This window comes from Aspergillus caelatus (assembly GCF_009193585.1).
Source record: "Aspergillus caelatus strain CBS 763.97 unplaced genomic scaffold BDV27scaffold_53, whole genome shotgun sequence".
NCBI lineage: Eukaryota > Fungi > Ascomycota > Eurotiomycetes > Eurotiales > Aspergillaceae > Aspergillus > Aspergillus caelatus.
Genome location: NW_022475316.1, coordinates 3,254 through 18,644, shown reverse-complemented (window position 1 = coordinate 18,644; position 15,391 = coordinate 3,254). Strand labels below are relative to the sequence as shown.

General features: G+C 49.0%; 3 protein-coding genes across 3 annotated transcripts; all 3 read right to left on the bottom strand.

The window, feature by feature from the left end:
- Window positions 1–5,324: 5,324 nt before the first annotated feature.
- BDV27DRAFT_125422 (uncharacterized protein) lies at window positions 5,325–9,073 on the bottom strand. The gene is made up of 3 exons (XM_032066322.1): window positions 8,433–9,073; window positions 8,159–8,371; window positions 5,325–8,100 (listed from the first exon to the last, which is right to left on the bottom strand). The coding sequence occupies exons 1-3, from the start codon at window positions 8,809–8,811 to the stop codon at window positions 5,846–5,848; spliced, it is 2,847 nt and encodes a 948-aa protein (XP_031929369.1). The 5' UTR covers window positions 8,812–9,073; the 3' UTR covers window positions 5,325–5,845.
- A 241-nt stretch (window positions 9,074–9,314) lies between these two features.
- BDV27DRAFT_125421 (uncharacterized protein) lies at window positions 9,315–11,028 on the bottom strand. The gene is made up of 2 exons (XM_032066321.1): window positions 10,186–11,028; window positions 9,315–10,134 (listed from the first exon to the last, which is right to left on the bottom strand). Exons 1-2 carry the CDS (start codon window positions 10,855–10,857, stop codon window positions 9,532–9,534), a joined length of 1,275 nt encoding a protein of 424 aa, XP_031929368.1. The 5' UTR covers window positions 10,858–11,028; the 3' UTR covers window positions 9,315–9,531.
- A 1,649-nt stretch (window positions 11,029–12,677) lies between these two features.
- On the bottom strand, window positions 12,678–15,170 carry BDV27DRAFT_170976 (uncharacterized protein). The gene has a single exon (XM_032075473.1). It carries the CDS (start codon window positions 14,880–14,882, stop codon window positions 13,407–13,409), a length of 1,476 nt encoding a protein of 491 aa, XP_031929367.1. The 5' UTR covers window positions 14,883–15,170; the 3' UTR covers window positions 12,678–13,406.
- Window positions 15,171–15,391: the final 221 nt, after the last annotated feature.

Sequence of the window (15,391 nt, the reverse complement as noted above, 5' to 3'; positions counted from 1 at the left end):
GAGTTCGGGGTTTCTCGGTAGGCGTTCCACTTGGTGCCTCGTCGGTTGTGCTAAAAGGGGTTACTACATCCCCACAAGTAAGTGCCTGAGGTATAATCCGTACGTCTCGTCGAGTCCCTTAGCAGATCTGCGCTCCAGACTATCTACTATGTGGGAACCAGTAAGCCGACGGGACCCGTCATCAACCACGATTGGCGAGGATCGTACGTCCGTGCTTATGGATATATCGATTGGACTCTCCAAGGTGGACAGGTACGAGATGCTCCAACCATAGAATAGGTAGGAGTAGATACGTAGAGCTTCGAGGTCTAGAATCATGATGATCATACAGGACTGATACTAGTAAGAGGGGTATAACTAGTACTAGATGCTATAGACACGCAAAAGGGGATAATAATCGTGAATAGTTGCTGCTGAGCCACTGTCCACCGCCACACAGACACGTCTGAGCCACAGGTGATCTGTCAACCCCCGAGAGTTCTTCCAGAACGGTAAATCCCCCATCCGTGGCTTCATGCAAGAATCCCAAAATGTCTTTGTCTATCGATTCCATTTGTCCACTCTTACTCCATAGGGCGTGGACGCTCCAAGTGTCAATCATGAATAATGAGTCGCTGATCGTTGCATCCATTCCAGTCAACCAAAACCTTCACGATTCAGAGACATTGCTTGATTAAAATCAACCATCCTTGAGACTCCTTCTTTCTTCGTATCGATTGCTCGGGCCCCGAATGTGGCTCTGAAGTTATTGACTCACTATTCCTGCTTGACACAAGAGTGTTTGAGTGGGCTGAAGCTTGTGCGGTAACTCTAACCCCCGTACGTATACTACGCTTTCTGTCTAGGTACATATTTCCTGTTCTCGGGCTTCGACCAAACCCCGCGTCTTGAATCCCTGATTCCATTGATTCCACCGATTCGGTGTCCCATTCACCCTGAATATCGCTACCCTCGAAGGTTGACGCTGTGTGATCAGGACAGTTCGTTCCAGATTTTTCTCCTTCGTTATTCCAACTGTTCCTCTTTCCTCTCTTCTCTTCAGTGACGTAGTACCGGCTTTTGTGAGCTCCACTAACAAGCGCGGCTAGCTTACCAAATCTTAATCTCCGAGGATCCTTATACAATATACAAAGCTACAATATAGAAAGCTGACAAATTTGTATTGTTGGATTCTGAACATGGTTACAACAAAAATATGCTGCAGCTCATTCGTCGAAAGTACCAGGATCCCTTTTCCTCACCCTCGTATCTTGACCCCTGCAGCACGGGCCTGTATGCCGCAAGGAGTCAGCCGGACAATTGGGGCATCCCCCAGGTCCTCCTTAGTGTTCCTGCGGTGAAATAATCGTTTTTACCCCACTGATGATGCTGCCAAGGCTGTTGGTGAATCGCTTTGTGCTTAGTCTGGGTTGCATCAATATATTGGATCTGGAGGGGATCAGCCTCATTCCGTGCACCCCTTCTTACGGTATAGGCCCGGGCCTCCATGCATCCAAAACATATCGAGATCCTTATTATGGATCGCTCCACCAATTTCCAACGGTTGTTACGCAAATTGAATGTGGCGGTTCCCACGACCCAACCCCTGTTCGGATCCAGACTGTTGCTTCTGGATCTCATTCTCCATGCATGGTAATCTTCAAGGCAACGTCATGGTCGTGAAACCAAATTCCCCATTTTACAATTCCTCTTTGCGTGTACAAAAATCTGACAAATATTACGGTAACTCCCAGCAAGGTTCCTGATGTCCGCCACAATTGGAGTATGCGCCCCATACTTCCCGTGCTCATGTACTGAAACAGTCGATCTTTCCTTGTCATGGAAGGTGAAATAAGGACTCCGTACAAATAATGACTATCTTGCTCAATTCCAGGTACTAACATGTTGAATTTGGTCCAATGGCCTTACAGTTTTGAAATCACTCAGGCCGGGTCTCTGAAGGTGAGTTGTTCTGTCGAGATAGAACCGAAGCTTCATAGCCCTTACCGGGCCCCATCGGGCCTCCACTTGAGCTTGGACTTGATCAGCATTGGCAGCGGAGTATACTCGTAGCGCCAGTACTACTTGGGGACAGTATCGTCAGTGCGGCCTCATGGACCACATCTCTAGTTCGATCGTAGCGCATCGTATATTTCCGAAGCATTCTCCCTTGATGCTATCTTGGGCTAGGTGCTAACTTCATTAGGCCAAGTGGTGCTTGGACCTATTTCTGCAACAGAGCTTCAATAAGTCTGGATCTTCGCGATGAAATCGGTTTACCGCTTCAGGAAGTGTACAGGTTACTGTTAGATGAACGATTACGAAACTTTATGCGAAAGGCCCACACTTTCTTCATTGGTCGCCAAGTGAGGCCGGCAATGTGTCTACTATGTAGTATGAGCCTTCCGCGGTATGCTGATTTATGTCAAATTGATCTCTTGGTGGTTATTGCTGCAGGTACGTTGGGTGAATCTCCGAAGACCCGGGGAATTTCCCAGCCAGAATAATATCGGTGAGAAAAGTTTCCAATATATCTCCCCTCGCATTTCCCTTTATTTCTATCTCGACAAGATCAGGCATCGAACACTATCTGATTGGTGATTTCTTGATGAGCCATATAGGGAGGGGACTCCATAATTAATTCCAAGCAGGATCTACGCCGGGATGGAAGATCCTCGCTTGTCTCACTTACCGTACATCGCCCCGTGCTTCACCCTATGCTTGTCTCGTCGACACTTATGCAGGGAAGCACCTATAGTAATCGATTGCTGGGCTTTCCTTGTTCATGCACCGATAGAGTAGCCAGAAAGGGAAGATCCGATGCAGGCGGTCCATCCTCTTATTGAAACCCCCTTGCGTCTCAAACAACTTTTTCTCCCTTATCGCAGTCTCCAATAAGAAAGGATCAGGCCAGATATCTTGCCACAATCACACCATCGATCAATAACAACGGTTTGAGTTGCATTGCATTGCATTGGTGTTGTGTCTCGTTCCCGGTTCTGGCTTATGTGTGCCTCAGCCTAGCAATAATCATCAATACTCGTGCACCATGACCGCCTATCCGACCCAACGTCTGTGGGGGATCGGGTATCTTAGGGTACCTGGCTGTCCTTGCGCAACGTTTATCAGGTCCTTTTCTCATTCTCCACCACGTCACTTTATTGATCCATCTGGCAAGGCGGTGCTCTCACACTATTGGCTCCTAACCAGGTTATACACAGTAATATCCAGTAGTTAGATCAATCGACCACTAGGTAAGAAACTTTCACTCTAGGCACCTGACAGTCCTTTTCTTCGGATCCGTGCTTTGGAGTGCTGTGTTCAGTCTGGCTAGGTGCAGTGATCGCCCAGCCCGGACTTCTATAACCATAACAGAGGCGTGATCCGATAATACCACCACCAACCACCACCGGGACCACATTGTGCCTTGATACGTCCTGATACAGACCGCTAAGGCCCCTAAATGTCCCAGGCCTACCCAACCCAGCCTAATTCTAATACAGTAAAGTTCCATAGTTGTCTTTTCTGGAATGTACATGTGCATACATCATCCACACAACGAACCAAATCCAGTTTAACAGGTTCTTATCCAGCCCATTCCTTCCAAATTTATCCATGCATACAGGATACATGCAGCCGTGCTACTCAGCCCGTCCAATGAAGCGAGCCCCTGCCTCCCCAAAACCCAGATCGGGTTGGGCTTTTGAGTTCGGTGAGGAACCCTGAACTTTGACGGTTTGACCTTGTCTTTTCTTTTAATTTCTTTTGGATTATTCTGAGCATGCATACAACATCTGGTTTGAGCGTGCTGCACGTATGTATGCAGTGGAGATCACGTCGATCACGATCCGAGCCCTCAACCTTTCAGGGCTCAGTGCGTTTGAGTTTAGTGGCTCTTTCCCTTCCTGGGAGAGGTTGTATCTTGGGGTTGTAGTAGGTAATTATTGGGCTTGAGGGTCTGTTTCGGACTAATCACGATATGCAGCATGACGTTACATACGACAGAGCGATTGTTGTCATCATGAGCATTGTTTGTTGTTCTCGAGGCTAATCATTTCAGCTGAGTTGGCCATGGCTGGATACGATGGGTAACCCTCGTCCTGAGCAAATAGGTCCCTGAAGTTCTGTCAGTCTAATGTGCATATCGCATATTTCCATTAAAGGATACCCCCGTTATATTCCGTCTTATAACCGATAATAGAACCAACTACCACAGCTTCACATATTGTCAAAGACATGAGAAATAAAGATAGGGTATATTGCTGAAAACAGCAAGTAGAGCACATAACAACACACTCACTCACACTAGTATAGGTAACTTACCCAAGTCCTAAACCTCATACACCAACCACGACCTCATTCCACCTAGAATTCACACCTAACATAGATTCACAAGTAATACCCCTAAACCAACTTACATCCTTAACAACTAAACCAATATACAGCAGCAATAATCTATCATGCACTTAGAAGAGAAAAAAAAAAAAAAAGAAAGAAAGAAAGAAAACAAGCAGTCAATTCGTCCAACACTCCAAAAGATACACGTATCCAATGATACCCTAGGCCGAACAACACCATAATAAATCTAACTATTGAAACATTCACATATGGATACAATCATAAGACTGAACTCACTCAAATCATGTATTCAAATAAAGATACAAAGTATCGGTTAACTTGATTAGTTTGTACATGTTGGACATATATATCATTTTAGCTTGGTTTTTATTTTATATCCTTTCTTTTCTATTTGCTTACAAGCCAGGGAAGTGTTGTTCGCCATAGATGATATATAATCATTGTCATTCTATCATATCAGCCGCAGCGTGTGTCCGTGAGAATTGCAAGTACGAGTACGAGCGTTTCTTATAACAGGGAGTAGTCTGGCTCGCCACCACATTTGTTTACTACTACTTAGATTATCTTTGGGATCTTGGAGTCCGATTTTATGAAGCTCTGTATAGGGTGCACGTATCCTTACTTACCTATGGATTCTAGATATACAGTTCGACTGCTCGATTCATCTCTATCGATCGCTGAGATCTTCTGTACTGGTTATCGGGATACATAAGGTCTATGACTTGGTGTCTCCTAGTATATGTATGATAGATTATGGATGGTTTCTCTGCTGGGACAAAAAGAAATTTGTGTATGGGAGGGATATTATCTATGGACATGTCGATTTCGGACGAAGTTGAGTTCCACCATGATGATAAGTCATTAATCTGCGTTGTTGTACAGCCAGCATCTTTGAGAAAACTGTTAATAATACACCACTACTCTACGCTTCAAAAAGTGCCTATGCTGCAGTGCAGGATATATTCATGTAGAAATCAACGCTATCATCGGAACAACAGAGTATAATTCATAGTCTGGTATAGCTATATTTCATGTCTACACGAGCATAGCACTGTAAGATGAATCTCCAATCGAATGAACGACATCCAAAAACCATAAACGCATTCCAAAAGGGGACACCTGTACAAAATGGTATCAAGTCTGTTCCTTGCTCCCCGATCAATCAATCCCTTTCCCAATGTTACAATCGCCAAGCACAAGAACAACAAAGATGAGGAGAGAAAAAAAGAATAAAAAAAGAAAAATAGCAAAGAAAGTAAACACGCATGCAAACCAAGGTCGAGAAACGCCGGCCTGTTTTATCGCAAGATCCTGGTCGCTGTACAATCTCCAAATGAAGTGGGTAATAATCACGGGTCCATGGAGGATGGGTGGAGAGAGTCGCTCACTATCCACTTCCAGCGGGCTGGAGGCGAAGAGAAAAATAAATATAGAGTGAAAAGGGTTATCAAAGAAGTGAAGAGAAGAGTTGTCATTTCATCAATTAAATCGACGACCCTGAGAGCGATTAGCTGCCCATTCCATTCTGCATCATGTTCTGTTGTTGCTGCTGCTGCATCACTTGAGCTTGTACGGCCGCAACTTGGTTGGCGCGTTGTTGCTGAGCAGCTTCTCGTTCTCGTCGAATGATTTCTTGGACCCAAAGTTTGGCATTTCTTTCAAGCCCGGCATGATATTGCTGCGCAATTGTTGGTGGGTATTGATTGGGCGGGCCGTACTGCCCTATCAAGCGACTGGCCATTTCCTGTCGTAATCTTAACAGACGTTGTTGATAGAGCTGATTGTATCGCTGTGCCATAGCCCCCTGCATGTTGGTCCCCTGGAGGTTCTGTGGGAGCTGGCCACCGTTTGTTTGAGCAGCTGCCATCAGTAACTGCTGCTGTTGCGGGTTCATCTGAGAACCACCCTGGTGCATCTGGCCTTGCTGGCCTTGCGATTGAGGACCTTGCCCATGCTGCTGTTGTTGCGCCATTTGCATTTGCGCGAACTGTGCCCGCATAAGTTGCTGTTGGTAAATCTGAGGATTCGGGATCTTCTGTTGCTGTTGCTGGTGGTTCTGCTGTTGAGCCTGCAGCATCTGTTGCTGATGCGATTGAATATTTTGCTGTGCGTGCGCGTTGGCCTGGAATTGAGCAAATTGCTGTGGCGTAAGTTGGCCATGTCCGAGGTGCCCTTGTTGTGCAAGCATTTGTTGTCTCTGCTGCAACAGCATCTGCTGCTGTTGAGGCGTAAGGCCCATGCCACCTGTCATTTGTGGGGTTCCCATCATAGCTTGGCCCATCACCGGCGTCGGTGCCACTGTCGAACGGCCAGGACTGGCGTGACTCATTCGCTGTGTAGGTGTTACGTTGCGCATGATTGGTGTAGCATGGGACATAGCCGGTGTCCCTTGAGTCATCTGTGGGGTTCCATGTCGACTCTGTCCTTGCTGGCTCCTTGAAGGAGCCATTGGGTGGCCCATAACATTGGGGTGGGCATGCTGCAGCGCAGAAGGGGGCCGTGGAGGGCTGCCAGCGCCCTGCATGGAAGATGTTATACTCATTGGGACACCCCCCTGTGCTCCCATGGCATTGCCAGGCAAAGGTGATGAGGTATTGTGCGGCGTCTGGTTGCGAGCAACTGGAGAGGACTGTGGCGCTTGGCTGACCCCATTTGCTTGAGGCATAACATGGCGACCCTGTTGCTGTGCAGCAAGCTGTGCCTGTACTTGTTGTTGAGCAGCGAGATGCTGTCTCCGAGAGTCCTCTTTCGCTTGCTCCTCTGCCTGTCGTTGCTCCAGGGCACGACGTCTTTCTCTTTCTTGTTCTTGCTGCTGCCGCTTGGCCAATTCTTGCTTGAGCTTGATTTCGTGCTCCCGTTTCGCTTTCTCTTCATGCTGCATGCGAATGTTTTCCAGAGTCTTGAACCGGGAGAAACGAGGCTCGAAAGGTGCACCGCCGCTTGTATCATCAACGACGGCGGATTTAGTACCTCCTGCGCCTCCAGAGGTAGTTGGCTCGAGCCGTTCATCCATGATAAGCATGAATCGCTCCTCCTCAGCTGCCAGCGCTTCGTCAGCAGCAAGTTCCGCCACTGTCCGCTTCCTTCGTTTCGGAGATGGGGGCGGATTATTATGGAGAGGGCTCTCCATGAATTTCAGTAGATCATGAACAGCGTCCAGGCTTTGCACAGGCTCTAAGAAGAGTGGTGGTGCTAAAGCTCTCGTTAGCTTAGATTCGCACTCTGGAAGATTCTGCGGTTCGACAAGCATCTTCTGTCTTTTTGCAACCGACCCACGCTCTGGTGGGTTAGATGAGCCGCCGGGAGACGGAGGCGCAGCAGATGAACCCGCTTGAGTACGTGACGCAGAGCTCGTGGCTCCCTGCTTTGCAGCCTTTGGGTCAGGTGTAGTAGCAAGCAAAGTTAACTCTGCTTGTAATGAGTGAGGAGTAGGGTGAAGAACCGTTGTAAACACACGGGGTTTTGGAGGAATCTGTTTGTGTTGAGAAGAGCTGGATTCACTCTTCTCGGGTTGTTCTTGGGAATCACCGGGTTGCTCTCCGCTGGCCTTAGTGTCTGACTGGGTTTCGGGCTCCTTTGATGTTGGTTTATCAGAAGTCAACTGGTTCTGTTTCGGGTAGGGTACATAGGCCGAAGGAGTAACATGTTCGTTATAATTATGAATGGAAAATGGAGTATTGCTATCATTAGTCGATGGGGCAGTTGACTTTCTGGCTTGGGCTGACACGGACTTGTGATCAACCACGCGGACAATGAGACAACCTATCAACACGGTTTAATGAAACGCGGCGCAAGTTTTATATTACGGTCTAATGCCTACCTTCGTAGAAACGAACGTTGGCCCGCAGCAGCTCCTCTATCATATCGTGGGGAACAGTCTCAGCACGAATATGTTCGATGATCACTTTCATTTCAGAATTATAGGGAAAGCTTCCATCTTGTTGCTCAAAGCGGAAATGGGTAGGATGAAGATGTAAAACGAGAGACGGGGGGCATTTGCCGTATTTCTTCAGTATATGAGGTGTGGTTTTCACTGTAAGGGATACAGCTGTCAGTATATAGGGGCGCCGCACATAGAGCTTGCGGAAACTCACCATAAGGCTCAGGACACTTCTTGCCTAGCCGGCGCTCATTGTCTGTGGAAAGAGTCCTGGCCAATGGCTTCGCTAACCGCGTTCCTTGGTCATTTGGCTTTTGCGCCTCTTTCTTGGGCCGATTAATGGAGCTCTTGACGCCATTCGAATCAGCTGCACCATTGACCCCATTTGTGACCGCACCACTTGTCGAACCCGCAGGGCCTGGTTGATTGGGGCCCGGAAGGCGCTTGGAGGATGGTTGTGGGGACGAGGAGGGCTGTTGAGGCTTAACCCCATTGACCCCGGCTTGAACAAAAGGCGGGGGCGGCCGTTTCATCTTGGGCGGGTGTGAGGTTGGTTTGGAGATCGCCGTTGCCATATTGTCGGCGACAGGCATGCGACGCGATCACAGCAAGCGGCTTACGGGCGCGACTTCTCGGGATATGAGTCCGATGATGGCAGAGGGAAACCGTGCTCCGAGTATGATATAACCGGAGCGCGAGACATGTGGGGAGCGGAGGACGGGACCGGACGACAACGTATAGGCCGGAGTCGACGCGGAACTTTGGACGGGGCCCGGAACCGCTAGAACAGAGGAATACTAGTGTCCATCGAACAAACACCTGCAAAGAAGGCAGGGGAGGTTCGGAGAGGCTGATCGGGTGACGGAGATGGTGCTGCAGAGGGAGTTTGGTGATGCCAAGCCGCGGGCGACGTGAAGGAGGTCGGGATCATGTGACCACATGACCACTGCATCGGGTTAGGGCCATTGCTCTCATCATACCTCGAATCCTCACCCTATATGTCGTTTGTGCTTGCGATTCTACGGTTTCACAATGAGATTGACTTACAAAGGCGCTTTCAGCCTTATTAATTGTGTGACCGGCACAAAGGAAAACGAGAAACACGGGGCCATGGTATTGGTATCCTCCAAGCATGTCCTTTTTTCATAGCTAGACTATATGCGCAGCAGATACATTACCAAAGTAAAAAACATAGGTCGTAAAACTCAGGGGAATCAAAGCAAGGTCGTAAGGGGTGATGAAAGGGAAAATGACACATATGAACAAGTGAAATAAACATATCGACACAGCCACCCAAGAAAATGACTTGACATCTAGTCCAAGCCAGACACTCTTCGTCGCCAATCGTCTCCCGTACGGAGCACGTCGACGACATCAATGCGCTTGCCGATGCCAGTCGTACCATCCTTCTCCCACCACTTCTCACCATTGTCGGCCACGGCAGATTCATCTTCACTGTCGACGAGGCCTCCTCGCTCGCCGATGACAACCACTACCTGTCTGACCCACCGGGTGATATGCTGTACCGGTTCCCCTTCCTTTCCAGTCAGGGACTCCTGGACGTAAACAATGTCAGGAGAAATGTGTCGCACGAGATGCACAAAGCCTGTAGAGGTGCTGAAAGGCATAATCATGCTCTCTTTCTCAGCAATTGCTTGCGCCTGGGTATACAGCGTTTTGAAGAGCGGAGTCTGGTCATCCTGGCGAGAGTCCGATGCGGTCAGGTCGCCACTTGGTGGCTCACCGGGGGATAGGACTTCTTCAGGAGCGATGTTTGAATAGGACGAGGTGACGGACATGGCAGGATGGGATCCGTTGCCCTTGTTAGGAGCGTGCTTCAAGCCCGGTGCGTAGATCATAACGAAGATTCGAGTAGTATCGGGATCGATATGTTCCGGAAGGTGGGAAAGGATAGACTGCCGCATTATCAGTAAGTGAAACTATGAAAGGGGTACACTATCACTTACAGCATGATCAGAAGTGTACTCCTCTGGGTCCAAGCGCGATGTGTCCGATGAGACCACAATAGCTACCGTTTTCTTCTTTTTCGCGCCAGAGGACGTGCCAGCAGCGACTCCTGGGCCAGGAAGAGTTCCGCCCACGGTCGGTGTAGCGGGATCCGGTAGGTCCCTGCGGCCTCTTGATTCTACCTCTTCAGACCACCTGGAATGATCTTCGAAGTCGCCCCTGTCTTCTTCTCGGATTGATGTAAGAGCGCCACCTACAAACGCGCCCGCAGCAGCCATACCAGCAGCCATCCGCTTGCTGGCACCATCTAAGATCTGCTGAGGGCTGGGAGTGCGTCGCAAGGCTCCCTGCATGCGAGCTACCATGCTAACATCATCTGTATCATGAATATCCGTCGCTGTTGACCTGGCATAGTCTCCGTGGTATCCGGGAGGAAGCTCGTCCCCGCCGGGGCCAGGCGCGGGGAAGCCATCGTCACCTCGAGGGTCATTGGCATCGTTTTCTTCATCTTCAATGCGTTCACTCCAGATCCAGGCTGCGACACCGGCTGCTGCGACACCTACTGTCAATGCCAAAGGTACCCAGTATCCCAGAGCTGTCCGCCTCCCCGACGAGCTGAAGCCAGTACCCGCTCCAACCCGCCGACGACGAGCATCCTGGGAGAAAGACATTGTAGTCGCTGAGGTCAATTAGAGCTAGCGCATACAAACAGGTTGATTGCGATAATTTAAATCACATCGCATGCCTGTTCTAGAAGATGGGGGGTGTGGGCTGGAAAGGACAAATGAAGGGCAGGAAAAGAGGAGCACTCGCATGGCTGGGGCAAGGCCTCGGGCCACCCGAGAAACATGTGGCTGGTGATAATCTTCCCCTGTTTACCGCGGGTGTTTACCATTACGGTATCTGCCGGCAGGGAAACGTTTGCATGGTTTGCCTGTACCTATAGATAGCATTGCTGAGTCACTTATCCCAATCAGCACGTGATGTCTCTTCTCTTCGATCGAAATCATTCTTGGAAGACGGTGCCTAAAGACAAAGGAAAGGAGATGATACAGCATCGGCCGCTCCGTATCTTGAGTTTCTGGTGTGCTTGGATCTATCGTCCGACATTTACATAAGCACCATCCGCGTTGAATTGTCTCCATATACTCGCTTTTCTTCGCCCTCGATCCTCGCTACGATGATAATGCCGCCAGTTGTTGATCCCCCCCTGTCATCGCGAACAGGAAGCCTCATCGGTATTCAATTGCCAACCCTGTAGTTGCTATCATGCAATGCCCCATGCCTGTTTCATCGACAGTTTCCAAGCCCTAATCAGCATGAGGAACAGCATCTGTTGAATTACTGTCTTCCCGACTTCAACGCGGTTGAAGTCTGACTTCTTCCTTACGGCCAGATAGAGGCAAAAGAACGTTCCCGGCACTTCTTTCATCTAGAGCGGTCACGGGCCGTCAATGGGCAGTGAAAAAAACAGTCGTCAGGGTGGCAGGTTGTATATTACCAAACAAAAGGCACGGCAGAGAGAGTCAAGGATGAGGTAACGAGTTTTCACTGGTCCTGCTCCTGTTGAGCAGGATGGAGCACCGGCAGTATCCACTCCATGGATGAGCCGGCTGCTCTTTGGTTTGGCCTTTCAAATCTGGTTTCTCTATGCATATGGATACACCAAAGAACGAAAGAGCAGAAGCGTTCCCTCGTCTGCCACTCGTCTCTTCAAGAATTGTGCGCAGGCGTAGACGATGCCACGCTACAGAGACGCACATATATACGCCTATTGAGTTAAACAAAAGGCTTGCCTTAACAGCAATTCGAAATGCCAATAGAACTCTTATCTGGTGGGAGTAGCTAGACTGACAGGCAGGTTCTGAACGAGAGCTTTGATTGAGAAAAATTTCCACGCCGAAAGAGTGTGGGTGGAGAGGAAATGACAGCTTGACAGCGATGCCCTTGCGGAACAGATTGATCTGAAGGCCGTGTGCACCACCAAATCTGGGGCTAGCACATTCCAGGATGAATCCTCTCCCAGAATCTTTGACGCTTAAAATTGTATCTTGTGAGATTTTAGGCGTCAGTTCGTAGTCGATAGCCGCCGAGAAGGGCGATCTCACTATATCCCCAAATCTAGCCTAGGTTCACACAATCACGCCTCCCCTTCCCCGGCTTTCTTGGCCCTTCTGGACTCCAATCTGTTGGGGGACCCGGCCGCGCGATATCGTGCTCCACACAGCCAGAAGATTGCATATCTCACTGGATTGTCCAGCGCGGCTCAGTTACCAAAGCTGGCTGCCTTCTTCCCCAGGATACTACCATGGAAGAAACGCGCGTCATCAAGGAGACCATGATAGGGCAAAGTGCCACATTGCCAGTGCTGACGCACTATGTAGTAAGGACAGTCATTGGCGGACGTTGCGGATTGACCGTCCGTCGTCTGAGTAAGATCAGATGGATTCGTTGAAGGATTATGAAGTTCGGGATAATGGCCATGTCCTTGGAAAGACGGGTGCTGATTACGAGAAATCTATGGTATACGTAAGGCTGGATAAGGATCTGTCAATGTGATGCAGACTTCTGATAGATCTCCTTTTCTACGCCAACACCATCAGTTTGTGGTGAACCACATACGCATTACGACCTATTTCCAGCTCGACAGATCTATGAAACGATCAAAGATTCCACCTAGGAGATACACCAAGAAAAATAAATAAATAAATAAATAGGGGAGAAATGATATTCTCACCACAAAACCACTTAACCCTCGATGTTACCATTAAACTAATGTACAAACAACCGAAGCAATACAATTTATGTACCCCGAGTAAGTAATCCCCAACCCCACAAACAAAGAGTCAGAAACAAAGAAAAAACTCTCAAGAAAAAAAAAATACCTTCACAAAAGCCAAACCCACCACAATGACATCACAACCCCAGCCGCATGTGAATATGCAACGACCAGATTTACGATGTACACGTCAATTCCCATCTCCCTGCACCTGCATAAATGCCAAGTGAAGTTCGCTTTCATGTGGATGTAGCTGCAAGTAGAACACTGATGTACATGCGTCGCTCGCCACTCGGCAATGCTTCAAAGACAAGATTAACTCCGTTAATAAAAAAAAAAAAAGGAAAAGAGAAAAAAAAGGAAGCGGTCTGCGGGTCTAGACCAAGACAGCCCTCTCTCTCTCTCTCTGTCGCTCTCTCTCTCTCACCCTCATCATTAATTTTAAGTAATATCCATATCGTCCGGGAAGACAAAGCCACCAGGAACACGGGGATCCAGTTGCGAGATATCTCTGATAGGTTGCTTGCCTTTTCCGTTGCCGCAGGTTCCGTCGTCGGTGAAATTCAATTGGTCGAGGCTGTCCAGCTTGAGTATGCTGGGGTCGATGGTGGCGGTTGAGTTTCGGGGGTTTGGGATGGCGGTTCCCAGCATTGGGGAGGAGGATAACAGGATGTCGAGGTGTGTGTTGTCTTCTGGTGGATTGTGGTTCTTGGATGAGTGTCTGGTGGGTTCGTTTGATGGGGAGAAGGAGGAAGGGTCAGTGTAGATCTGGGTGAGGAGTGTGGCGTTCAGGTATGGTATATTTTCCGTCGGCAGGGTATTATTGTAGGTGAAGGAGTTGGATCTGGTGTGGTGATGGAGGTCTAACTCTTGAGAGGCCTCATTTGTGAGGATATCCCCGTCATATTCGGCTGAGAAGATTGGATGAAAGAGACTGGGCGTGCGCGCATGATGGCTTGTCCTCTCATTCAGCGCTTGACGGTGATTCTCAATGGACGGTCCAGGCTCTCCGAGCGGGGACAAGGGACGGAGGATATGCTGAGCGTAATGATTCATCGCGATGGGGGGTCCATTGAGCGTCTCGCACGGACGCCGTGGAAGTAATGAACCGGGATTACCATTAACATTATGGACCGAGCTAGTAGTCTGAGCGTCCAGCGGCGGCTGAGTTGGGAGTCCCTGTGTATATGACGCGGTCCTTAGATGGCCCAAGCCAATTTCTGCCGAATCTCCAATTCCAAATGATGCCAATTTAGACTGTGTCGTGGGGATTGCTACACTACCACCATTAGACAAGCAGCGAGATCGCCGTGCCACATGCGCGCCCCCCGTCTTCTGTCTATGCTCAACCCCACAGCCATCAGCCAACATGCCAATCATACTAGACGACACATAGAAGAAATTGCTAGGCGGGCGATACCCCGTCATGGACCAATTGAGATCCGAGTAGTCTGCGCGATCAGAATGCTTCATCAGCGCAAAATAGATATCAAAGGCATAGCCCGGGTTCATGTGAAAATCCCGCTGACCCCGAGTACAAAGATATGACTGGACCTCCAAGCCGCGGACATACGGATCGTCCTTAGTATACTTTGCCTTTGCGACGCCGGGCTGCATCCAGCGCTTGTGGTCGCCTCGCGCGTAAAACCGGGCCACCATATCCAGGAACCCATCTTCGTTTGCCGAGACGCCGAGGATGTATTCCATGTTCTGGACGGTCATAAGCAGACGCTGCATTGTGCCCGATGCCCCCCAGGATGGGTGTTTCTGGTGCTGTTGACATATCCAGCAGTCGGTGTCTACGAGCGCTGTGGTTGCGGTCTGTTCTTTGTGGTTTCTTGCCTCTTCGAATGCGCAGGTCATGTAAGAGACGACGAGGTGGGTACAAGCGTGCCATAATACGACCATTTGACACATTATGGCTTGGCGATGAGGGTATGCGTTATGTTGCTGTTTGGGGATTGGGGTGAGCTTGCGTCGGGCCGGGTTACCACTGTGCAATTGACGCAAGACCTGGGATATGAGATGACGGGTAGAGGCATTGGCAGGTGAGTGTGGTGGCTACATGGTCTGGCAAGGTAGGAGAGGCCATATTTGTTTTGTGTTACTGGATATCTCTGGGAGAGCAATTTGCTGTTTTGTATAGCTTTGGTGAATGGGAGTGGTGAATATAGGATCGGCGTCGTGTTGTGCGGCACTTGTTTGGATCTGTTTGGATCTGTTTAACATAGTGAATTCAGTGTTTGACGCTCTTGGATGAAGAATAGCCACAGGCAATATATGGCATGTAGTAATATAGATAATCATGTTGGCTTAAGTTAGAGATGTTATCATCCATCGCTTGGAAACTGCTTTGATGTGAGATCTATAGATTGTTCTGCCACAAGAGATCTTATGTCTGCTGTTAGGTCTACGTACTAGGAACA

What these genes read in the sequence shown, in the direction of transcription:
- BDV27DRAFT_125422 (XM_032066322.1), bottom strand. Translation starts at nt 8,811, where the DNA reads ATGCCTGTCGCCGACAATATGGCAACGGCGATCTCCAAACCAACCTCA. An exon ending in GAAGTGTCCTGAGCCTTATG is followed by an intron (nt 8,372 to 8,432) that starts GTGAGTTTCCGC and finishes TATCCCTTACAG; the next exon opens with TGAAAACCACACCTCATATA. An exon ending in CAACGTTCGTTTCTACGAAG is followed by an intron (nt 8,101 to 8,158) that starts GTAGGCATTAGA and finishes CCGTGTTGATAG; the next exon opens with GTTGTCTCATTGTCCGCGTG.
- BDV27DRAFT_125421 (XM_032066321.1), bottom strand. Translation starts at nt 10,857, where the DNA reads ATGTCTTTCTCCCAGGATGCTCGTCGTCGGCGGGTTGGAGCGGGTACT. An exon ending in AGTACACTTCTGATCATGCT is followed by an intron (nt 10,135 to 10,185) that starts GTAAGTGATAGT and finishes ATAATGCGGCAG; the next exon opens with TCTATCCTTTCCCACCTTCC.
- BDV27DRAFT_170976 (XM_032075473.1), bottom strand. Translation starts at nt 14,882, where the DNA reads ATGTGTCAAATGGTCGTATTATGGCACGCTTGTACCCACCTCGTCGTC.